This window comes from Aptenodytes patagonicus, chromosome W, assembly GCF_965638725.1.
Source record: "Aptenodytes patagonicus chromosome W, bAptPat1.pri.cur, whole genome shotgun sequence".
NCBI lineage: Eukaryota > Metazoa > Chordata > Aves > Sphenisciformes > Spheniscidae > Aptenodytes > Aptenodytes patagonicus.
In genome coordinates, this window is record NC_134981.1 from 45,029,659 (window position 1) to 45,054,919 (window position 25,261).

General features: G+C 48.4%; 1 protein-coding gene across 3 annotated transcripts in view; it reads right to left on the minus strand.

Annotated features, from left to right (window-relative positions):
• LOC143172009 (E3 ubiquitin-protein ligase UHRF2-like) overlaps window positions 1-25,261 on the minus strand; it is a 148,342-nt gene that overhangs the window by 87,260 nt on the left and 35,821 nt on the right. For all 3 annotated transcript variants that reach the window (XM_076361220.1, XM_076361221.1, XM_076361219.1), the window contains exon 2: window positions 18,398-18,640. In XM_076361220.1, coding sequence (XP_076217335.1) covers window positions 18,398-18,640 — 243 coding nt within the window. The remainder of the gene's footprint in view (window positions 1-18,397; window positions 18,641-25,261) is intronic.

Consider the following 25,261-nt stretch of genomic DNA (forward strand, 5'->3'; position numbering starts at 1 on the left):
GTATCCTGCCAAGCAGGTCCTTTAACAAGCCAAAATCTGCTCTCCTGAAGTCCAGGGCTGTAATTTTGCTATGTGTCTTGCTCACTTCTTTCAGGATCTTCAACTTCATCCTCATCGTGGCTGCTGCCAAGAGTGCCATTGACCTTTATGTCCCCAACCTGTTCTTTGTTTGTGGGTGACAGGTCCAACATCTTCCCCTAGTTGGCTTGTTATCTCCATCAAGAGCTTGTATTCAACACACTCCAAAAAATTCCTGGATCGTTTTTTGTCCTTTCATGTTGCCTTTCCATCAGATATTGGTGTGGTCGAAGTCCCTCATGAGTACCAGGGCCTGTGATCGTGTGGGCTTTTTCCAGTTGCGTAAAGAAGGCTTCCTCTACTTCCTCTTGATCAGGTGGTCTATAGCAGACATCTCCCCAGTGTCGTGGTTTAACACCGGCTGGCAACTAAGCACCACACAGCCGCTTGCTCACTCCCCACCCAGTGGGATGGGGGGAGAATCGGAAGGGTAAAAGTGAGAAAACTCATGGGTTGAGATAAAGACAGTTTAATAGGTAAAGCAAAAACTGTGTGCGCAAGCAAAAAGCAAAATAAGGAATTCACTCACTACTTCCCATCGGCAGGCAGGTGTTTAGCCATCTCCAGGAAAGCAGGGCTCCATCACGCGTAACAGTTACTTGGGAAGATATACCCCATAACTCCGAATGTCCCCCCCTTCCTTCTCCTTTCCCCAGCTTTTATTGCTGAGCAATGACGTCATATGGTATGGAATATCCCTTTGGTCAGTTGGGGTCAGCTGTCCTGGCTGTGTCCCCTCCCAACTTCTTGTGCACCCCCAGCCTACTGGCTGGTGGGGCGGTGTGAGGAGCAGAAAAGGCCTTGACTCTGTGTAAGCACTGCTCAGCAATAACGAAAACATCCCTGTGTTATCAACACTGTTTTCAGCACAAATCCAAAACATAGCCCCATACGGGCTACTATGAAGAAATTTAATTCTATCCCAGCCAAAACCAGTACACCCAGGCATCACCTGTGTTGGTCTGTTCTCCGATTTGTACCCACATTCTCTTGACTGGCTCCTCCCCTGCTCCAGGGCAAAGCTGTGTGTGTGTTTGAGCTACTCCTTTGCACAGAGCACAACCCCTCCCTGCCTCTTGTCCAGCCTGTCCTTTCTGAAGAGTTTCATCCATCCATGGCTTCACTTCATTTATGTGACCTATCCTCCACATCTCTGTAATCCCAATGAGAACAGAGCCCTGCAACCGTGCCCAGAATATTGATTTCTCTTGGTTTTGTCGTGTGTCCCCCCCCTCCGTGCTGCATGCATTTATGTGCAGGCACTTGAGATGGGCTCCCACTTGTGCTGCTTTCACAGGGAAAGTGAGGGCCTACCTGTCCCCTGGGTACTTTCTCCATGCCCCTGTTCCTTTATTTCTCTTCAGGCTTTGGTCATCATGACCTGTCAGACCTAGTTCAAAGTCCTCCTCCCCAAGTTGGCAAAGATGCCCCACTTTGTCAGGTGGTTCTTGTTCCTTCTCAGCAGTCCTCATCAATCAATTAGGATCCCATGGACACTAGCTGTGCAGCCAGGTGTTAACCTATAGGATGCACCTGCTCCTACCAGAGCCTTTTCCCTTCACCTGCAGTATTGAGAACACCTGGGCTCCCATGTGCTTCACCCTTGTTCCCAGACCTCTGTTGTCACTTGTGATTTGCTCTAGGTCTCTTTTTTGCAGTGTTACCAGCATCCACGCAAATGAGCAGTAAGGGGTAATAGGTCAAAGGACTGGACAAGCCTTGGCAGCCTCTCTGTAGTATCCTGTATCCGGGCCTCCAGCAAGCAACAAACCTCCCGTGACAGATCCTTTCCTACAAGAAGACAGAACCAGGCTCTTCATAGTGGTGCATGATGGGAGGATGAGAGGCAATGGGCATAAGCTGAAACAAGAGAGGCTCTGACTGAATATAAGGAGAAAACTTTTTCACAGTGAAGTCAATCAAGCAGTAGAGCAGGTTGCCCAGAGGGGTTGTGCAATCTCTGTCTTTGGATGTTTTCAAGACCTGACTGGATAAAGCCCTGAGCAACCTGGTCTGAATTCAGTGTTGACCCTGCTTTGAGCAGGATGTTGGACTAGGGTCCTTCTGAGGTCCCTTCCAACCTGAATTATTCTATGATCCTATGTTTGGTCAGCAGACGGGTCTCCTGCAGAAGGGAGACTCCAACTGCAGTCACCCAATGTTCCCTCTTGGTGCTAATGCACAGTTCTATTGGGTGTACCGTGGCAAGGTTTTGGTAGCCAGGGGTGGGACTGCAGGGGTGGCTTCTGTGAGAAGAGACCAGGGGGTGCCCTGTGCCAGACACAGACGGTTCCAGCTGGCTCCGCAACGGACCCACCGCAGGCCAGAGCTGAGCCAATCAGTGAAGCTGCTGGTGCCTCTATGAAAGCATATTTAAGAAAGGGCAAAACGCCACATGGCAAAGAGAGGAGTGAGGGAAAAAAGTGTGAGAAACATCCCTGTGAACACCAAGGGCAGAGAAGGAGGGGGAGGAGGTGCTCCAGGTGCTGGAGCAGATATTCCAGTGCAGCCCATGGAAGAGACCACAGTGGAGCAGGTATTTCCCTGCAGCCCGTGGAGAGGAGCCACATTGGAGCAGGGGAGAAGTGTGAGGAGGAAGGAGTGGCAGAGACAAAGTGTTATTAACTGACCGCAACCCCCAAATCCCCATATCCCTGCACTGCTCAGGGGGGTGGGGAGGTGGGTGTAGAGGAGTCAGGAATGAAGGAGTGAAGCTGAGCCTGGGTGGGGTGGGGGAAAGATGTTGTTTTAATTTTTGTCTTTGCTTCTCACCATCCAACTCTATTTTAATTGGCAAGAAAATTAAATTTAATTTTTCCCCAAGTCGAGTCTGTTTTGCCCGTGACGGTAATTGGTAAGTGATCTCCCTGTCTTTATCTCGACCCACAAGCTTTTTCATCTTATTTTCTCCCCCTGTCCTGTTGAGGAGGGGGAGTGAGAGAGCGGCTGGGTGGGCATCTGGCAGCCAGCCAAGGTCAACCTACCACAACAGTTCGGGCCCAGCTGGCTCTGAAGCCTCCCTCAGAGCTGGTTTCTCCTCTTTGGCTACCAAGGTACTCTTACCGGTTCTGTAAATTCAGATCTGCAGGTAGAGAAGGAGCCTTTCTCCTGCTGCCAGAAGTCACAAGCTTCCAGCTCCCCCCCTCACACACACGCACACACTTGGGCGCATCTATCCTGCTCTCATTCAAGCATAACCACTAGCCATCCCTCCTTCCTTGCATCATGTGGCTCAGGCTCTCGCCTCTATAGAGTCTCTGTGAAGACTCTGTCCATCTCCTGCTCATCCTCCTCGATGCTACACAGCCTGCTCCCCTCCTCCCATAGCTCCTTCACCTGCTGACTCAGTGCCTCGACCAGAGCATGTCTCTCACAGGTGATGCCACCATCACCCCCAGTCCCAGGGAGAGGCCCCAGGCACTCCCTGCAGCACCAGACCTGGGCAGCTGCATCCTCCCTCCAGGGCTCTGTGTCGGAGTTAAGCTCTCTGCCATACCAGGGGTACTTGCTCCACCCAGTGCTGGGGACCGAGCCCTGTGGCACATCACTGCCATTGTCACACAGCTTTAAGCAGTCCCTGTACTCTCTCTGGAGCAGTTTCTGGGCCTCCTTTGTGCCCCCTGCTGTGCCAGCTGCCAAGTCTCTTAGCTGTGCTCTGCAAACTTGCTTAGTGGTTAAATAGGTGCTCCCCTATAGCAGATAAGTTTAGTCTGGCCAATTTTGCTGTTGTTTTAGTCTATCTATTAGGGAGCTAGTTATCTGGCTCTTTTGGTCTTTGTTACTGAATTGGTCCTCCAGGGATACACTTTGAGGTGTGCTTTGACAGCAAGTTTACTGCTTGACAAAATACACAACATCAGCAGCTTTGACATATGTAGTATGGCAATGAAGAAATTTTTCTGATAGTCATGATGGTATACGTATCATCATGATTGCCGAATGAAATGGCGGTACCTTCTGTATCTCCATTAGGTGGTTATACATCAGTCCAATAACTTGCATAGAAAATATTGCATACATTGGACTCCTAGTCTAGACAATCAAGGATTAAGCTCCTAGGTGCTTTGAAATTTTGCTTGTCACTTGCTGTGCCTGCAAATTAAGGCATATTAGCGCAAATATTTTTATCAACTATTTTTTCCTTAGCAAAAACTAAGGACATTAAAATATTTGCCTTTTCTTGCATGATTTGAATATTTTCATTCCTGTCCAGCCCAGACAGTAGTAATCAAGCAACTTGGGAAGAGAATAAATACTTCAAAGTATTTCTAAAAAGAAGAAATAAAAAAATGTTAGCTGAAGTTTGAGACTGATATCTATATTTAGTAGTCTTCCAAAGTATTTTGCTCTGTAGCACTTTCCAAATGGGCTAGTTCCCACTCATATATATGGGCACCAAAGAATAATTATAATGACATGGTATCAGGAATTAGTTCTGGGAGAAGTATAGCTGGACTACAGTAGCATTGTTCATTGGCTAATTAGCATCGCTGCCAGAGCTACTTAACTCTGCTGGAAACTACATTGCACTAATACAACTATATTGTTCTATTTCCAGCACTAACTTGGGGTGTCTGTACTGTACTCCGTTGTGTGGTGGAGGTGGGCTATATATTTTTTTATTCTTGCTTGCACCTTATTTTTTTCTTTTGTGCAAGGAAGGCCTTCCTCAGATTAGATGGCAGTCCAGCATCATCTTTACAACATATGACCTTATATGTTGCTTGCCTTTCTTAGTTTTGTTTTCTATTCTGACATCTTTTGGAGTTTATTGATGTTTCTTTAATTTCTTTATTGTATGGCTCTTTGCATGTTAGTAATATGAGCTACTTAAGTATTTATTGTCTTTCCTCTTACCCCTCAGGCCCTTCTCATTTCAAGGTTCTCTTTCCTAAGAAATAAGATGGGAGTCTATTGGGTCTCTTTCCTGTAAATATCTATGCTGTATACTTGCACATAATATTTTTCTTTCGCTTCTGAATGTATGCTGGTTAATTTATTTGGTGATAATTTGTTCTGTATTCTTACCAATGAGTTTGCAGTAGTGGTTTGGGCTGAAATCTTGGAAGCATTTTTGCATGACTCACTTAAGCAAACTTCCATGGTAACTGAATATTATCCTGAACTGCATACTGCTACAGCTTTAAGTTTAGGTATTGTTAATGTCTTGTTTCTTATGAAGACTGATACTAAGCTTCTGTTGCAGTGAAAATAAGGGTATAGCTCCTCTAAACGTTTCAAAGGAAAGCAGAGGTAATGTGACAGTAAAATAGCTCATAATGTTTCAAATTGTCAAGGGCAAGCCCAGCAGAGGGCCACCAAGATGGTCAGGGGGCTGGAGCACATGACATGCAACGAGAGGCTGAGAGCTGGGTTTGTTCAGCCTTCAGAAGAGAAGGTGCCAGGAGACATTATTTCTGTCTGCAACTACCTGACCAGAGGATACAGAGAAAACGGAGCCAGACTCTTCTCGGAGGTGCACAGTGATAGGATGGGAGGCAACGGACACGTGTTGGAACATGGGAAATTCTGATTAGATATTAGGAGTTTGTTTGTTTGTTTGTTTGTTTGTTTGTTTGTTTGTTTTAACCATGAGGGTGTTCAAATACTGGAACAGGAGCCCAGAGAAGCTCCTTTGGTCTTCTTCTGAACCCCACCGCCACACACACACACACACTCTCTACTATAATAACTAACAACCTAACAATTAAGATGAAACTACATAGAGAGTGTAGTAGAGGGGGTTTTGTTTGTTTTTAAACTTGAGAAGAATAGGTGATGGCAAATCTTAATCTGCCCAGGCTTTACATGCTCCCTAAAACAGAGTTCTTGAACAGAAAAGACATAAGGATAGATAGCTTCAAGTTGAACAAGAAAACTTTGGTTAAGGGTCCTTTATAGAAGTTATCCACACTAAACCCACCATAAAGAACGTTATTTTGAATAAATTAAGGGAACCTAGAACTCCCCATTGGGTGCCCACATAAGTGAAGTTCAGTGGAGCTTTTAGAATTTCTACTATACTCAATCTCATGATTTATGTACAGAACTTGCTCTTCCTGCCATGCAAGAAGGTTGCTGGGGTTGTCTCTTCCATCTAACCTTTTCCAGAAGTTAAGGAGTTCAGGATTTTTGATTCCTTGAGCAGACAGCAGGAGAGTTCCCTGTTGAACATGCTCAATGAAGGCTTTCCTCCGGTCAAAAGTTGCATCAAGTAACTGTCTTGTACAGAAGTATAGCACTTGGCCAATGCATTTACCTGGCCAAGAGCTATAAGCTATATTTCTGTTCCTTTCAAGGGTGCTTCAGAGGAATCCTAGAGTAACAGAGCTGCAATAAAGAATATCACCAGAAAACCAAATCAAAAAGTTGTCAGTATCCACCTATAGTATATAAACAGAGCATGATCCCAACATCAATTTGAACGCCACAGGTCTAGTCACCTAGGCTATGTATTTGGACATACCTCCAAACAGCTTTTACAACTCAGAAAGTTAAGTGAAAATTTTAAACTAGCTTTTATGAATGTAACAGTCATTCTTGGAAGAAAAGAGCACCCTGTTAGGTTATGTGATATAAAAAGCTCGTCTCCAGAGGAACAATAGTAGGTGGGGAAACCTGAAGAATAATCTGCCCAGGCCTATCGCAGGAGAGCCATCAGCGCATCAAAGGCTCATCTCCACACACACAGGAGGGAGCACAGAGGCACAATGGCAGGCAGGGGAACCCCAATAACACAGTCAGAGTAAGGGACACCCTGCCCCGGCTCCTCCCAGGGCTGTCCCAGGAGAGCCTCAGCCCCATTGTCATTGTCCAGGGGTGACACCCATCAAGACGGTGTCAAGATGGTGACGGTTGGACTCGATGATCTTAAGGGTCTTTTCCAACCTAAATGATTCTATGATTCTAAGATGAGTCAATGGGAGAGGCTCTCTGGATCACCTCACAGACCAGGGGGGGTGGGGGGTAGGGGGGTACTACCTAGGGAATATGGGACACATTATGGGATGCAGGGGAAGAGCATTTTGGGATCACACAAGACATTATGGGATGCTTAGGGGAGGAAGCAAAGGCAGGGGAAGGGAGGGATCTAGGTGGTTTGGGGAAAAACAAGCACGGGAAAACAGAGGGATAAAAGGGGCCGGTCACAGGTAAACAGATGGTCGGTCAGTACACTTGTCTGGCCATACCCTGCACCTGATCAGCACAGTCTGTCCTGTCTTCTCATTAAAATCCATTTTAACTCTTTTCCTGGATGAGGGAACTCTCTATTCTGTGTGTACATATGTGCATGGAGGCCTAAATGCTAGCAACTAGAGTCAGACCACGGGTCATAGGGCCCATGTGTCTGGGGTGCCAGCAACTGGAGCGAGTGAGGGCACGCATGTTGGCGCGTGACCACCTAACTAGCTGGCAAGTGGGTTAAGTGGCTTGGGAGCCAGGTATGCATGTGTGCCCCTGGGGATGAGACAACCGGAGGAGTTGGCTACTGGAAGGACCAGGGTGTTCAGGCCAACTGCTGGAGAGACCATAGGGTCTGGGGGTTGACTAAGAGACCCCTTTATACACGTGTCTGTGCGTGAGGCAACTGGGGAGAGCGAGGATGCAGCTACTGGATGGACTGAGTGTCTATGCCCAGTTATTGGAGGGATCCACAGCACATGTATCTGTGTTGGTGTGTGTTAAGGGAGGTCTGTACCAGCAGCTGGAGTAGGGCTACGGGCCTCGGGGGCTCATATGTCCAGGTACCAGCAACTGGGGAGACCAGGGATCCAGGGGCCAGCTACTGCGTAGACGGAGTGCCTAAGCCCAGCTACTGGAGGGATCCACATGGCATATATGTATGTATTTCCTACTAACAGACCTTCATCCTGATCAGTCAGAGAGGGGAACAGGACGAGGCCATTGGTGTTGGTTGGGTTTGTGTGAATGCTGAGTGTTTCTGCCTGTGTTGATCTGTGTGACCAGCCGTGTGTGCATGTATGCATGTTGTATATGTGTGAGGCCTACTGGGAATACAGGCTCAGTCTCACTACTGGTTGGACCTGGGGGTATGGAGCTGCGGCAGCCTCGCCTCCATTGGACTACCAGATTCAGCAACCCCTAACACACACAGGTTTAGGAAACGTCAAAAGCCTTTAGGTAGGCTATATTGGCCCATGACAAGTGTCCACAAGCTAAATGGCTAAACAGTTTTTGCTTATGCTTTCAACACTGAAGAGCACCTGACCTCGGTGCCGGGGAAGGTTATGGAGCAGATCATCTTGAGTGCCATCACACGGCACGTACAGGACAACCAGGTGATCAAGCCCAGTCAGCATGGGTTTATGAAAGGCAGGTCCTGCTTGACTAACCTGATCTCCTTCTATGACAAGGTGACCCGCTTAGTGGACGAGGGAAAGGCTGTGGATGGTGTTTACCTGGACTTCAGTAAAGCCTTTGACACCGTTTCCCACAGCATTCTCCTGGAGGAACTGGCTGCTCATGGCTTGGACAGGTGTACTGTTCGCTGGGTAAAAACCTGGCTGGCCGGCCGGGCCCAGAGAGTTGTGGTGAATGGAGTTCAATCCAGTTGGCGGCCAGTCACGAGCGGTGTTCCCCAGGGCTCAGTATTGGGGCCAGTTCTGTTTGATATCTTTATCAATGATCTGGATGAGGGGATCGAGTGCACCCTCAGTAAGTCTGCAGACGGCACCAAGTTGGGCGGGAGTGTTGATCTGCTTGAGGACAGAAAAGCTCTACAGAGGGACCTGGACAGGCTGGATCGATGGGCCGAGGCCAACTGTATGAGATTCAACAAGGCCAAGTGCCGGGTCCTGCACTTGGGTCACAACAATGCCATGCAACGCTACAGGCTTGGGGAAGAGTGGCTGGAAAGCTGCCTGGCGGAAAAGGACCTGGGCCTGGGGGTGTTGGTCAACAGCTGGCTGAATATGAGCCGGCAGTGTGCCCGGGTGGCCAAGAAGGCCAATGGCATCCTGGCCTGTATCAGAAATAGTGTGGCCAGCAGGACTCGAGAAGTGATCGTGCCCCTGTACTCGGCACTGGTGGGGCCGCACCTCGACTACTGTGTTCAGTTTTGGGCCCCTCACTACAAGAAGGACATTGAGGTGCTGGAGCGTGTCCAAAGAAGAGCAACGAAGCTGGTGAAGGGTCTGGAGCACAAGTCTTATGAGGAGCGGCTGAGGGAACTGGGACTGTTTAGTCTGGAGAAAAGGAGGCTGAGGGGAGACCTTTTCGCTCTCTACAACTACCTGAAAGGAGGTTGTAGCGAGGTGGGTGTCGGTCTCTTCTCCCAAGTAACGAGAGGGAATGGCCTCAAGTTGCGCCAGGGGAGGTTTAGATTGGATATTAGGAAAAATGTCTTCACCGAAAGGGTTGTCAAGCATTGGAAAAGGCTGCCCAGGGAAGTGGTTGAGTCCCCATCCCTGGAGGTATTTAAAAGACGTGTAGACGTGGCGCTTGGGGACATGGCTTAGTGGTGGACTTGGCAGTGTTAGGTTAATGGTTGGACTCGATGATCTTAAGGGTCATAGAATCATAGAATCATTAAGGTTGGAAAAGACCTCTAAGATCATCGAGTCCAACCGTCAACCCAACACCACCATGCCCACTAAACCATGTCCCTAAGCGCCTCATCTACTCGTCTTTTAAATACCTCCAGGGATGGGGACTCAACCACTTCCCTGGGCAGCCTGTTCCAATGTTTAACCACTCTTTCAGGAAAGAAATTTTTCCTCATGTCCAATCTAAACCTCCCCTGGCGCAACTTGAGGCCATTTCCTCTCGTCCTATCGCTAGTTACTTGGGAGAAGAGACCAACACCCACCTCGCTACAACCTCCTTTCAGGTAGTTGTAGAGCGTGATAAGGTCTCCCCTCAGCCTCCTCTTCTCCAGGCTAAACAGTCCCACTTCCCTCAGCCGCTCCTCATAAGACTTGTGCTCCAGACCCCTCACCAGCCTCGTTGCCCTTCTCTGGACACGCTCCAGCACCTCAACGTCCTTCTTGTAGTGAGGGGCCCAAAACTGAACACAGTAGTCGAGGTGCGGCCTCACCAGGGCCGAGTACAGGGGCACGATCACTTCCCTACTCCTGCTGGCCACACTATTTCTGATACAGGCCAGGATGCCATTGGCCTTCTTGGCCGCCTGGGCACACTGCCGGCTCATGTTCAGCCGGCTGTCGACCAGCACCCCCAGGTCCTTTTCTGACAGGCGGCTTTCCAGCCACTCTTCCCCAAGCCTGTAGCGTTGCATGGGTCCTTTCCAACCCAAATGATTCTATGATTCTAAGGCAAAACTGGATGAATCAAGGCTTGGGATACAGTAGCTGAAGGGAACATTTTAGGATTCTAGGAGCTTTAAACATAAATACGAACCATATCTGGAGCACTATATGCAATGTTAAGCTTTAAAACACATTTGTACCAGATCCATTTCCTGAAGTACAGTTATCTCAGCTCTCACCAAATTGAAAATTAAATAAAAGGGAATTCAGGGGCTGACTATACGAGGGAAATTATCATCTTTACATGAATGGTAGTGGTTAAGACGTGCTCTCTTAATGTGTTCACAGTTCCAGGAGACCCACTATATCCTCAAGCAATGCTACTTATGACAGATGTTCCAACTCACATATAGGCTGCTCTATCAAAAAGCATTTCTCTCTAGATCCATTGTGCAGTCAAAAATAGATTCTTGTCCTATTGTTTTCTATTTGGCATTCATGATTGATTCCCCCTAGTTCTCCCATTCTCCTTGCTGCTGGGATTTCTTGCAAAAACCAGATTCTAATATTAACAGAGAATCATAGGATGGTTTTGGTTGGAAGGCACCTTTAAAGATCATCTAGTTCCAACCCCCCTGCCATGGGCAGGGACATCTTTCACTAGATCAGGTTGCTCAAAGCCCCATCCAGCCTGACCTTGAACACTTCCAATGATGGGGCATCCACAACTTCTCTGGGCAACCCGTTCCAGTGTCTCACCACCCTCATCGTAAAGCATTTCTTCCTTATGTCCAATCCAAATCTACCCTCCTTCAGTTTAAAACCGCTGCCCCTTGTCCTGTCACTACAGGCCCTGGTGAAAAGTCTCTCTCCATCTGTCTTAGAAGCCCCCTTTAAGTATTGAAAGGCCGCAATAAGGTCTCCCCGGAGCCTTCTCTTCTCCAGGCTGAACAACCTCATCTCTCTCAGCCTTTCCTCATAGGAGAGGTGTTCCAGCCCTCTGATCATTTTCGTGGCCCTCCTCTGGACACACTCTAACAGGTCTGTCGTGGTTTAACCTCAGCCGGCAACTGAGCACCACACAGCCGCTCGCTCACTCCCCCCGCCTCGGTGGGATGGGGGAGAGAATCGGAAGAGTAAAAGTGAGAAAACTCGTGGGTTGAGATAAGAACAGTTTAATAATTGAAATAAAATAAAGTAAAATAGTAATAATAATAATATTAATAATAATAGAATATACAAAGCAAGTGATGCACAATGCAATTGCTCACCACCCGCTGACCGATGCCCAGCCTGTCCCCAAGCAGCGGCCCCCCCAGCCAGCTTTCCCCAGTTTATGTACTGAGCATGACGTCCCATGGTATGGAATAGCCCTTTGGCCAGTTTGGGTCAGCTGTCCTGGCTGTGCCCCCTCCCAGCTTCTTGGGCACCTCCAGCCTTCTCAGTCGGTAGAGCATGGGAAGCTGAAAAGTCCTTGACTAGTGTAAGCGCTGCTTAGCAACAACTAAACCATCAGTGTGTTATCAACATTGTTCTCATCCTAAATCCAAACCACAGCACTGTACCAGCTACTAGGAAGAAAATTAACTCTATCCCAGCCAAAACCAGGACAATATTGAAAGGCCGCAATAAGGTCTCCCCGGAGCCTTCTCTTCTCCAGGCTGAACAACCCCATCTCTCTCAGCCTTTCCTCATAGCAGAGGTGTTCCAGCCCTCTGATCATTTTCGTGGCCCTCCTCTGGACCCGCTCTAACAGGTCCGTGTCTTTCTTGTGCTGGGGACCCCAGAGCTGGACGCAGTACTCCAGGTGGGGTCTCACGAGAGCGGAGTAGAGGGGGAGAATCACCTCCCTCGACCTGCTGGCCACGCTTCTTTTGATGCAGCCCAGGATACGATTGGCTTTCTGGGCTGCAAGCACACGTTGCCGGCTCATGTCCAATTTTTCATCCACCAGTATCCCCAAGTCCTTCTCCTCAGAGCTGCTCTCAATCCATTCATCCCCCAGTCTGTACTGATGCTGGGGATTGCCCCGACCCAGGTGCGGGACCTTGCACTTGGCCCTGTTGAACTTCATGAGGTTCGCATGGGCCCACTCCTCAAGCCTGTCAAGGTCCCTCTGGATGGCATCCCTTCCTCAAGCACCACTCAGCTTGGTGTCATCTGCAAACTTGCTGAGGGTGCACGCAATCCCAATGTCTATGTCATTGATGAAGATATTCAACAGTATTGGTCCCAATACGGACCCCTGAGGAACACCACTTGTTACCGGTTTCCATTTGGACATTGAGCCATTGATTGTAACTCTCTGGATGTGACCATCCAGCCAGTTCTTTATCCATCTAACAGTCCATCCATCGAACCCATATCTCTCCAATTTAGCGACAAGGATGTTGTGGGGGACCGTGTCAAAGGCCTTACAGAAGTCCATGTAGATGACATCCATAGCTCTTCCCTTGTCCACCGATGCAGTCACTCCATCATAGAAGGCCACCAGATTAGTCTGGCACGATTTGCCCTTGGTGAAGCCATGAAGCTCTCAACCTGTGTACTGCTGTTTTTCAAAGACAGCTCTGTGCAATCAATCCATTTTTTTTACGTAGAGGGCAACCCCTCCCACCTTTCCTTCCTTGCCTGTCCCTCCTCAACAGTTTATAGCCATTGATTGCAGTGCTCCAGTCGTGTGATTCATCCCACCGAGTTTCAGTGATAGAGACAAGATCATAGGTTTCCAGCTGCATAGTGGCTTCCAGCTCCTCCTGTTTGTTACCCATGCTGCGTGCATTGGTATAGAGACACTTCAGTTGGACTGTCAACTGTCTCACCTTTTTGGCGGAACCTTTTTGGAGGGTTGGGGGGCATTCCTCACTACTCCAGTAGGTGTGCTCATCCCCCCCTGTTGCTTGTGAGTACACAAGTGTCACGGCTTTGAACCCTACCCCCCAAGTTCCTTAGTTTAAAGTGCGATTCACTAAGTCAGCCAATCTGCCAGCAAAAATTCTCCTTCCTCTTCTAGATAGGTGGATCCCATCTCTCCCCAATAGGCCGTATTTATCGAAGAATGTCCCGTGATCATAGAAGCCAAAGCCCTGGTGACGACACCAGCCACCAAGCCAGGTGTTGATCTGCATGATGCGTCGACTTCTGCTCGTACCCCTATCCCTGACTCGCAAGACAGAGGAGAAGATCAATGGCCTCAAGTTGCGCCAGGGGAGGTTTAGATTGGACGTGAGGAAAAATTTCTTTACTGAAAGAGTGGTTAAACATTGGAACAGGCTGCCCAGGGAAGTGGTTGAGTCCCCATCCCTGGAGGTATTTAAAAGACGTGTAGATGAGGCGCTTAGGGACATGGTTTAGTGGGCATGGTGGTGTTGGGTTGACGGTTGGACTCGATGATCTTAGAGGTCTTTTCCAACCTTAATGATTCTATGATTAATGATTCTATGATCACTTGGGCCCCTGTCCCCTTCACTTGTGCCCCCAGGGCTCTGAAGTCCTGCTTGATCTTGCCCAGGCTATGCTTTACTGCGTCATTGGTGCCCACATGGAAAAGAAGTAGGGGATAGTAGTCTGCACTTTCAACCAGTTGTGGCAGTCTCTCTGTGACATCCCAGATCTTGGCTCCTGGCAAGCAGCAAACTTCCCGACAGATGGGTGCCTCGGTGCCTCTCAGCAGAGAGTCGCCCACTACTAGCACTCGCCGCTTCCTTTTGCGGCTTTTAGTGTGTGCAACTGGTGTGGTTTCTCCCTGTGAGTCTTGCTCATTGGCTTCATCCACTGCCAAGACTTTGTATCTGTTGCTGGTTGGTACATATGAGGAAATGGAGGGGGAAGTGATATCCTGCTGCCACGAGTTACCAGAGACCATTGGTGAAACACTGGAACGGGTTGCCCAGAGAGGTTGTAGATGCCCCATCCCTGGAAACATTCAAGGTCAGGTTGGACGGGGCTTTGAGCAACCTGATCTAGTTGAAGATGTCCCTCCTCATTGCAGGGGGGTTGGACTAGATGACCTTTAAAGGTCCTTTCCAACCCAAACCATTCTATGATTCTATGGCGCCTCCTTCTCCAAGGTGCTGTCTGTTTGCTGTTGACGCTCTTTGTCTGGTAGTCCTTGGAGGTCAGTGCCATGGAGCCCTAATATTTCTTCTTGCAACGCCTCAAATAGTACTCTGTTTCTTGTTCCCCCTCCCTAATACAGCATAACCTGCTGACTTCCTCCTGCAGCTCCTCCACCCGCTGCCTCAGTGACTCCACCAGAGCACACCTTGCACAGGTGGAGCTTCCACCCTCCTCCACCCAGGAGTGTGGGGTACAGACTTTACAGCCCTCCACCTGGACAGCAGCTTCCCTGATAGGAAGCTCTGTCTGGGTGGCTGCCTCCACTCGTCCCAGGCTAGCCTGGCTAGGTAGATGGGCTCCCAGCTGCTGCAGAGCACAGCCCTCACCTAGTCTCTGCCACCATGCTTCTGACAATCTCAAAGTACTGCCTAATAAGCCCTTCTAATTCCCTGGAGGCCTCAAACTGCTGGGGTAGGCTTGCACGGCCAACAGCTAGCTGGGGTGACCATCGGGGCTGCAACCTAAGCCTGCGGGTGAGCAGAGCAGGCAGCAGCCCGATAACTGGTAGAGTGCGCTGCCCTTCTCGCGCGAACTGCCGCACCGCTCCCCTCAGGGGCCGCTCCCTGTTTACACGCCCTGGTCGCTGGCGCTCCCTAGGGGCCGGTTATATGCGGCTTCCCGCGCTTTGAACTGGCCGCGGGGACCGCCGGCACCGCCCAACTCTCGCCCGCCCCTCTCACGAGACCTGTCGCCTGCCAGCCGTCCCTCCACACACACAACCCAAGGGTGCCGGGGGCCCAGAAACCCCCTCAAACACCCCCCGGGGACCTCACAAGCCTCGCATTCTTCTCAGCACGCGGCAACAACTGCTGCTGCCACTGCTAGTGTCGGCTTCCCCTGTTTTGAACCGGCCGCGGGAACCGCCAGCATCCACATCTTTAACATCCATCAGTCTCTTACAAATATTAATTGCAGCAAAGGTTTAGCTTCCTGAGGTGAAACAAACTTGATCTTGCTGGATGAGGAATACTTCAGGTTGCTTGTCGTCAGTGTTTTTCACCATTTACATACAGAGACAAAGTGCTCAATGAAAGCAGAGCCCAAATAGAAAGGGACTGACATTTTAAAACCATGCATTTATATTGCTTGGCACTAGAAACACTTCTAACGAAACTGCGCAAATTGAAGTCCTGCCATCAATTACATGTTCTCAAAGATTTGGGGTTAACTTTTTATTTCTTAAAAGCTTAGACTTCTTGGGTTGATGTTGAGAAGGCTGGATAGATCAGGATGACAGGTCATTCCCTTATTTTAAGGGGGATAATTTTCTTTCTGTTGTGCCAGCAACTGGACCAAGGGGGGGTCTAAGTGCAACAGGAGTGAGGAACACGGGTCAGAGGGCCTGTGCGTCTTTTTACACTCCAGCTGATATAATTCTCATGGAGAGCAGGATCTGGCTTGTATCTTTCTAACTCTTGCCGTTACTCTTTCCCTTTTTCTTAACTATCTGTAGTTTTAATATTTGGGATAATTATATTAGTTGGTAATGTTTTCTCTTTTTAGTGGACTAAATTCATAATAACAACTTCTTATATTTGTAATTGTACTGGTTTTGGCTGGCATAGAGTAAAATTTCTTCATAGTAGCCCGTATGGGGCTATGTTTTGGATTTGTGCTGAAAACAGTGTTGATAACACAGGGATGTTTTCGTTATTGCTGAGCAGTGCTTACACAGAGTCAAGGCCTTTTCTGCTTCTCTCACCGCCCCACCAGCGAGTAGGCTGGGGGTGCACAAGAAGTTGGGAGGGGACACAGCCGGGACAGCTGACCCCAACTGACCAAAGGGATATTCCAGACCATATGACATCACGCTCAGCAATAAAAGCTGGGGGAAGAAGGAGGCGACGTTTGGAGTTATGGGGTTTGTCTTTCCAAGTAACTGTTACGTATGATGGAGCCCTGCTTTCCTGGAGAAGGCTAAACATCTGCCTGCCAATGGGAAATAGTGAATGAGTTCCTTATTTTGCTTTGCTTACGTGCGCAGCTTTTGCTTTCCCTATTAAACTGTCTTTATCTCAACCCACGAGTTTTCTTATTTTTACCCTTCTGATTCTCTCCCCCATCCCACCGGGGGGGAGTCTGCGAGCAGCTGTGTGGTGCTTAGTTGCCAGCCGGGGTTAAACCACAACAGTGATGCTTAAGGATTCTTATTAGAATGTTTTACAGAAGTCCAGGTAGATGACATCCGTAGCTCTTCCCTTGTCCACCGAAGCAGTCACTCCATCACAGAAGGCCACCAGATTAGTCTGGCACGATTTGCCCTTGGTGAAGCCATGTTGGCTGTCTCGAATCACCTCCCTGCTTTCCATATGTTTCGACATGTCTTCCAGGAGGATCTGCTCCATGATTTTACTGGGCACAGAGGTGAGGCTGACTGGTCAGTAGTTCCCAGGGTCCTCCTTGTTACCCTTTTTAAAAATGGGCGTGATGTTTCCCTTTTCTCTAGTCACTTGGGACTTCACCTGACTGCCACGACTTTTCAAATATGATGGTGAGTGGCTTGGTAATTACATCAGCCAATTCCCTCAGGACCCTGGGATGCATCTCGTCGCATCCCATGGACTTGTATACATTCAGGTTCCTCAGGTGGTCTCGAACCTGATCTTCTATGATGGGTGGGACTTCCCCCAGTGCCTGCCTTGAGATTCAGGGACTCAAGAGATGTGGGAAGAGAGATTACCATTGAAAACTGAGGCAAAAAAATTGTTGAGCACCTCTGCCTTCTCCATGTCAGCTGTCACCAGATTCCTTGTCCTGTTTATCAGGGGGGGTACAATTTCTTTTGTCTTCCTTTTCTGGCCAATGTACCTGTAGAAGCCCTTCTTGTTATTCTTCACATCCCTTGCCAAATTCAGCTCCAGCTGTGCCTTAGCTTTCCTGATCCCATCCCTACACACCCGGGCAGCATCTCTATATTCTTCCCAGGATGCATGCCCCTGCTTCCGCTGCCTATGCATTTCCCTCTTGTGTTTCAGCTTGACCAGGAGGTCCTTACTCAGCCATGCTGGTCTCCTGCCTTCCTTGCTCGATTTCTTACACGTGGGAATCGATAGTTCTTGTGCTCTAAGAAAAATGTCCTTAAAGAGCTGCCAGCTCTGTTCAGCTCCTTTATCCCTGAGGGCAGCTTCCCAGGGGGTCCCATCCACTAATTCCTTAAACAACTGAAAGTTTGCTCTCCTAAAATTCAGTGTCTTGACTTCACTCTTCGTCCGGCCCATATCCCTCAAGACCGTGAATTCCACCAGGGCCCCCAATACTTGCTACTTTGTTCTCGAGCTTCAACTATAGAAATAATTATGTATACACAGACACACATATATATGAACTTGCTGATAGTAGTGTTCCTCTCCTTAAAGCAAGCTCTCTATAAAAGGGTAGCCAATTTTGAACCTATTTTAAAGAAGTGGTAGAGATGATGTTGAAAATTATAGATCAGTGATGAAATAATCACTGTTTAAGTTACTTTGCAATAATTTTAAACAAATTACCTCCTTAGGTCCTTAGGGTCTCTGAATATGTTACACATCTGTACACTAGGTTTGGAAAGCAGAATGCCTTAGCTAATAATATATTCCAGTTGCATCTGTTCACAGAATCACAGAATCATTTAGGTTGGAAGGGACTTCTAGTTGGACCTAGTCTAACCTCCCTGCTCAAGCAGGGTCAGCTAGAACAGGTTGCCCAGGACCGTGTCCAGTCAGGTTTTGAATATCTCCAAGGATGGAGACTCCACCACCTCTCTGGGCAGCCTTTTCCAGTGTTCAACCAATTTTAGCTTCTAACTAAATGATGTTAACTCAGTTTAAGATTTATTTTAATCTGTACGGTGCAAACTAATCTCGACTCTCTCAGTCCCACTGACATAAAGCTGGTCATGAAAGAAAACTGTTCAAAGATACAGGCCTGTATAAGCAATAAAATTAAAGTGATAGATGCAAGATAAGGCCCCTGCTTTCAAAACTTGCACATACCTTGTACAGTCCAATGCCAGGATCTATAAGAAACAAGTGAGCTGATGTAGATGGCTGATTCGGTGATCTGCTACTTGCTGCTCTTTTGACTTTGTTTTTACAGTTGGAAACAGCACAGGGATTGACCTCTCCACCCTGATTTGTCACAGAAGTGGTAGGAGCTTCAGATTCAGAGCGTATCAAAAGCTGAACTATGTCATTTAGTCCAACATCGTAGTCAAATAAAGTGTGTCCATCTTCCAGCTGTCAAGAAAAAAACAGTATATTGGTAAAGTTCCAGCTTGATATTAGTATGTAGCCCTCCTCTTAGAGAGGATAATTTAAAAAAAACAGATATTTGCTTCAAAGTTGAAGAGACAAGACGTATTTCAGGTAAATCTATAAAAACATGTATCTTGAGTGAACTCAAAAGCAACTCATCAAGCACAGTGGACTCATGATTTCTGCCCAATGACATCCCTTAAATGCACGCATCTTTACAGACTCAAAATGTTTTAATCATGGGACTGGAATTTAAAGTACCAAAGGTATTTTCTACTCAGATCACAGGTAGGAACTGCATTGCCTCTTATACCATTATGGAATAACACTGGGTAAATATGATTTTAAAATTATATTTAATAATGATTGCATTGTATATATTATAGTTAAGTAATTACATAATTTGTTCTTTCCTGATGTTATCTAAAAAGAACTGCTTGTTACTTCTTTAGTATTGACATGTCGAAACATATGGAAAGCAGGGAGGTGATTCGAGACAGCCAACATGGCTTCACCAAGGGCAAATCGTGCCAGACTAATCTGGTGGCCTTCTGTGATGGAGTGACTGCTTCGGTGGACAAGGGAAGAGCTACGGATGTCATCTACCTGGACTTCTGTAAAACATTCTAATAAGAATCCTTAAGCATCACTGTTGTGGTTTAACCCCGGCTGGCAACTAAGCACCACACAGCTGCTCGCAGACTCCCCCCCGGTGGGATGGGGGAGAGAATCAGAAGGGTAAAAATAAGAAAACTCGTGGGTTGAGATAAAGACAGTTTAATAGGGAAAGCAAAAGCTGCGCACGTAAGCAAAGCAAAATAAGGAACTCATTCACTATTTCCCATTGGCAGGCAGATGTTTAGCCTTCTCCAGGAAAGCAGGGCTCCATCATACGTAACAGTTACTTGGAAAGACAAACCCCATAACTCCAAACGTCGCCTCCTTCTTCCCCCAGCTTTTATTGCTGAGCGTGATGTCATATGGTCTGGAATATCCCTTTGGTCAGTTGGGGTCAGCTGTCCCGGCTGTGTCCCCTCCCAACTTCTTGTGCACCCCCAGCCTACTCGCTGGTGGGGCGGTGAGAGAAGCAGAAAAGGCCTTGACTCTGTGTAAGCACTGCTCAGCAATAACGAAAACATCCCTGTGTTATCAACACTGTTTTCAGCACAAATCCAAAACATAGCCCCATACGGGCTACTATGAAGAAATTTTACTCTATGCCAGCCAAAACCAGTACAATTACAAATATAAGAAGTTGTTATTATGAATTTAGTCCACTAAAAAGAGAAAACATTACCAACTAATATAATTATCCCAAATATTAAAACTACAGATAGTTAAGAAAAAGGGAAAGAGTAACGGCAAGAGTTAGAAAGATACAAGCCAGATCCTGCTCTCCATGAGAATTATATCAGCTGGAGTGTAAAAAGACGCACAGGCCCTCTGACCCGTGTTCCTCACTCCTGTTGCACTTAGACCCCCCCTTGGTCCAGTTGCTGGCACAACAGAAAGAAAATTATCCCCCTTAAAATAAGGGAATGACCTGTCATCCTGATCTATCCAGCCTTCTCAACATCAACCCAAGAAGTCTAAGCTTTTAAGAAATAAAAAGTTAACCCCAAATCTTTGAGAACATGTAATTGATGGCAGGACTTCAATTTGCGCAGTTTCGTTAGAAGTGTTTCTAGTGCCAAGCAATATAAATGCATGGTTTTAAAATGTCAGTCCCTTTCTATTTGGGCTCTGCTTTCATTGAGCACTTTGTCTCTGTATGTAAATGGTGAAAAACACTGACGACAAGCAACCTGAAGTATTCCTCATCCAGCAAGATCAAGTTTGTTTCACCTCAGGAAGCTAAACCTTTGCTGCAATTAATATTTGTAAGAGACTGATGGATGTTAAAGATGTGGATGCTGGCGGTTCCCGCGGCCGGTTCAAAACAGGGGAAGCCGACACTAGCAGTGGCAGCAGCAGTTGTTGCCGCGTGCTGAGAAGAATGCGAGGCTTGTGAGGTCCCCGGGGGGTGTTTGAGGGGGTTTCTGGGCCCCCGGCACCCTTGGGTTGTGTGTGTGGAGGGACGGCTGGCAGGCGACAGGTCTCGTGAGAGGGGCGGGCGAGAGTTGGGCGGTGCCGGCGGTCCCCGCGGCCAGTTCAAAGCGCGGGAAGCCGCATATAACCGGCCCCTAGGGAGCGCCAGCGACCAGGGCGTGTAAACAGGGAGCGGCCCCTGAGGGGAGCGGTGCGGCAGTTCGCGCGAGAAGGGCAGCGCACTCTACCAGTTATCGGGCTGCTGCCTGCTCTGCTCACCCGCAGGCTTAGGTTGCAGCCCCGATGGTCACCCCAGCTAGCTGTTGGCCGTGCAAGCCTACCCCAGCAGTTTGAGGCCTCCAGGGAATTAGAAGGGCTTATTAGGCAGTACTTTGAGATTGTCAGAAGCATGGTGGCAGAGACTAGGTGAGGGCTGTGCTCTGCAGCAGCTGGGAGCCCATCTACCTAGCCAGGCTAGCCTGGGACGAGTGGAGGCAGCCACCCAGACAGAGCTTCCTATCAGGGAAGCTGCTGTCCAGGTGGAGGGCTGTAAAGTCTGTACCCCACACTCCTGGGTGGAGGAGGGTGGAAGCTCCACCTGTGCAAGGTGTGCTCTGGTGGAGTCACTGAGGCAGCGGGTGGAGGAGCTGCAGGAGGAAGTCAGCAGGTTATGCTGTATTAGGGAGGGGGAACAAGAAACAGAGTACTATTTGAGGCGTTGCAAGAAGAAATATTAGGGCTCCATGGCACTGACCTCCAAGGACTACCAGACAAAGAGCGTCAACAGCAAACAGACAGCACCTTGGAGAAGGAGGCGCCATAGAATCATAGAATGGTTTGGGTTGGAAAGGACCTTTAAAGGTCATCTAGTCCAACCCCCCTGCAATGAGGAGGGACATCTTCAACTAGATCAGGTTGCTCAAAGCCCCGTCCAACCTGACCTTGAATGTTTCCAGGGATGGGGCATCTACAACCTCTCTGGGCAACCCGTTCCAGTGTTTCACCAATGGTCTCTGGTAACTCGTGGCAGCAGGATATCACTTCCCCCTCCATTTCCTCATATGTACCAACCAGCAACAGATACAAAGTCTTGGCAGTGGATGAAGCCAATGAGCAAGACTCACAGGGAGAAACCACACCAGTTGCACACACTAAAAGCCGCAAAAGGAAGCGGCGAGTGCTAGTAGTGGGCGACTCTCTGCTGAGAGGCACCGAGGCACCCATCTGTCGGGAAGTTTGCTGCTTGCCAGGAGCCAAGATCTGGGATGTCACAGAGAGACTGCCACAACTGGTTGAAAGTGCAGACTACTATCCCCTACTTCTTTTCCATGTGGGCACCAATGACGCAGTAAAGCATAGCCTGGGCAAGATCAAGCAGGACTTCAGAGCCCTGGGGGCACAAGTGAAGGGGACAGGGGCCCAAGTGATCATAGAATCATTAATCATAGAATCATTAAGGTTGGAAAAGACCTCTAAGATCATCGAGTCCAACCGTCAACCCAACACCACCATGCCCACTAAACCATGTCCCTAAGCGCCTCATCTACACGTCTTTTAAATACCTCCAGGGATGGGGACTCAACCACTTCCCTGGGCAGCCTGTTCCAATGTTTAACCACTCTTTCAGTAAAGAAATTTTTCCTCACGTCCAATCTAAACCTCCCCTGGCGCAACTTGAGGCCATTGATCTTCTCCTCTGTCTTGCGAGTCAGGGATAGGGGTACGAGCAGAAGTCGACGCATCATGCAGATCAACACCTGGCTTGGTGGCTGGTGTCGTCACCAGGGCTTTGGCTTCTATGATCACGGGACATTCTTCGATAAATACGGCCTATTGGGGAGAGATGGGATCCACCTATCTAGAAGAGGAAGGAGAATTTTTGCTGGCAGATTGGCTGACTTAGTGAATCGCACTTTAAACTAAGGAACTTGGGGGGTAGGGTTCAAAGCCGTGACACTTGTGTACTCACAAGCAACAGGGGGGGATGAGCACACCTACTGGAGTAGTGAGGAATGCCCCCCAACCCTCCAAAAAGGTTCCGCCAAAAAGGTGAGACAGTTGACAGTCCAACTGAAGTGTCTCTATACCAATGCACGCAGCATGGGTAACAAACAGGAGGAGCTGGAAGCCACTATGCAGCTGGAAACCTATGATCTTGTCTCTATCACTGAAACTCGGTGGGATGAATCACACGACTGGAGCACTGCAATCAATGGCTATAAACTGTTGAGGAGGGACAGGCAAGGAAGGAAAGGTGGGAGGGGTTGCCCTCTACGTAAAAAAAATGGATTGATTGCACAGAGCTGTCTTTGAAAAACAGCAGTACACAGGTTGAGAGCTTCATGGCTTCACCAAGGGCAAATCGTGCCAGACTAATCTGGTGGCCTTCTATGATGGAGTGACTGCATCGGTGGACAAGGGAAGAGCTATGGATGTCATCTACATGGACTTCTGTAAGGCCTTTGACACGGTCCCCCACAACATCCTTGTCGCTAAATTGGAGAGATATGGGTTCGATGGATGGACTGTTAGATGGATAAAGAACTGGCTGGATGGTCACATCCAGAGAGTTACAATCAATGGCTCAATGTCCAAATGGAAACCGGTAACAAGTGGTGTTCCTCAGGGGTCCGTATTGGGACCAATACTGTTGAATATCTTCATCAATGACATAGACATTGGGATTGCGTGCACCCTCAGCAAGTTTGCAGATGACACCAAGCTGAGTGGTGCTTGAGGAAGGGATGCCATCCAGAGGGACCTTGACAGGCTTGAGGAGTGGGCCCATGCGAACCTCATGAAGTTCAACAGGGCCAAGTGCAAGGTCCCGCACCTGGGTCGGGGCAATCCCCAGCATCAGTACAGACTGGGGGATGAATGGATTGAGAGCAGCTCTGAGGAGAAGGACTTGGGGATACTGGTGGATGAAAAATTGGACATGAGCCGGCAACGTGTGCTTGCAGCCCAGAAAGCCAATCGTATCCTGGGCTGCATCAAAAGAAGCGTGGCCAGCAGGTCGAGGGAGGTGATTCTCCCCCTCTACTCCGCTCTCGTGAGACCCCACCTGGAGTACTGCGTCCAGCTCTGGGGTCCCCAGCACAAGAAAGACACGGACCTGTTAGAGCGGGTCCAGAGGAGGGCCACGAAAATGATCAGAGGGCTGGAACACCTCTGCTATGAGGAAAGGCTGAGAGAGATGGGGTTGTTCAGCCTGGAGAAGAGAAGGCTCCGGGGAGACCTTATTGCGGCCTTTCAATATTGTCCTGGTTTTGGCTGGGATAGAGTTAATTTTCTTCCTAGTAGCTGGTACAGTGCTGTGGTTTGGATTTAGGATGAGAACAATGTTGATAACACACTGATGGTTTAGTTGTTGCTAAGCAGCGCTTACACTAGTCAAGGACTTTTCAGCTTCCCATGCTCTACCGACTGAGAAGGCTGGAGGTGCCCAAGAAGCTGGGAGGGGGCACAGCCAGGACAGCTGACCCAAACTGGCCAAAGGGCTATTCCATACCATGGGACGTCATGCTCAGTACATAAACTGGGGAAAGCTGGCTGGGGGGGCCGCTGCTTGGGGACAGGCTGGGCATCGGTCAGCGGGTGGTGAGCAATTGCATTGTGCATCACTTGCTTTGTATATTCTATTATTATTAATATTATTATTATTACTATTTTACTTTATTTTATTTCAATTATTAAACTGTTCTTATCTCAACCCACGAGTTTTCTCACTTTTACTCTTCCGATTCTCTCCCCCATCCCACCGAGGCGGGGGGAGTGAGCGAGCGGCTGTGTGGTGCTCAGTTGCCGGCTGAGGTTAAACCACGACAGACCTGTTAGAGTGTGTCCAGAGGAGGGCCACGAAAATGATCAGAGGGCTGGAACACCTCTCCTATGAGGAAAGGCTGAGAGAGATGAGGTTGTTCAGCCTGGAGAAGAGAAGGCTCCGGGGAGACCTTATTGCGGCCTTTCAATACTTAAAGGGGGCTTCTAAGACAGATGGAGAGAGACTTTTCACCAGGGCCTGTAGTGACAGGACAAGGGGCAGCAGTTTTAAACTGAAGGAGGGTAGATTTGGATTGGACATAAGGAAGAAATGCTTTACGATGAGGGTGGTGAGACACTGGAACGGGTTGCCCAGAGAAGTTGTGGATGCCCCATCATTGGAAGTGTTCAAGGTCAGGCTGGATGGGGCTTTGAGCAACCTGATCTAGTGAAAGATGTCCCTGCCCATGGCAGGGGGGTTGGAACTAGATGATCTTTAAAGGTGCCTTCCAACCAAAACCATCCTATGATTCTCTGTTAATATTAGAATCTGGTTTTTGCAAGAAATCCCAGCAGCAAGGAGAATGGGAGAACTAGGGGGAATCAATCATGAATGCCAAATAGAAAACAATAGGACAAGAATCTATTTTTGACTGCACAATGGATCTAGAGAGAAATGCTTTTTGATAGAGCAGCCTATATGTGAGTTGGAACATCTGTCATAAGTAGCATTGCTTGAGGATATAGTGGGTCTCCTGGAACTGTGAACACATTAAGAGAGCACGTCTTAACCACTACCATTCATGTAAAGAT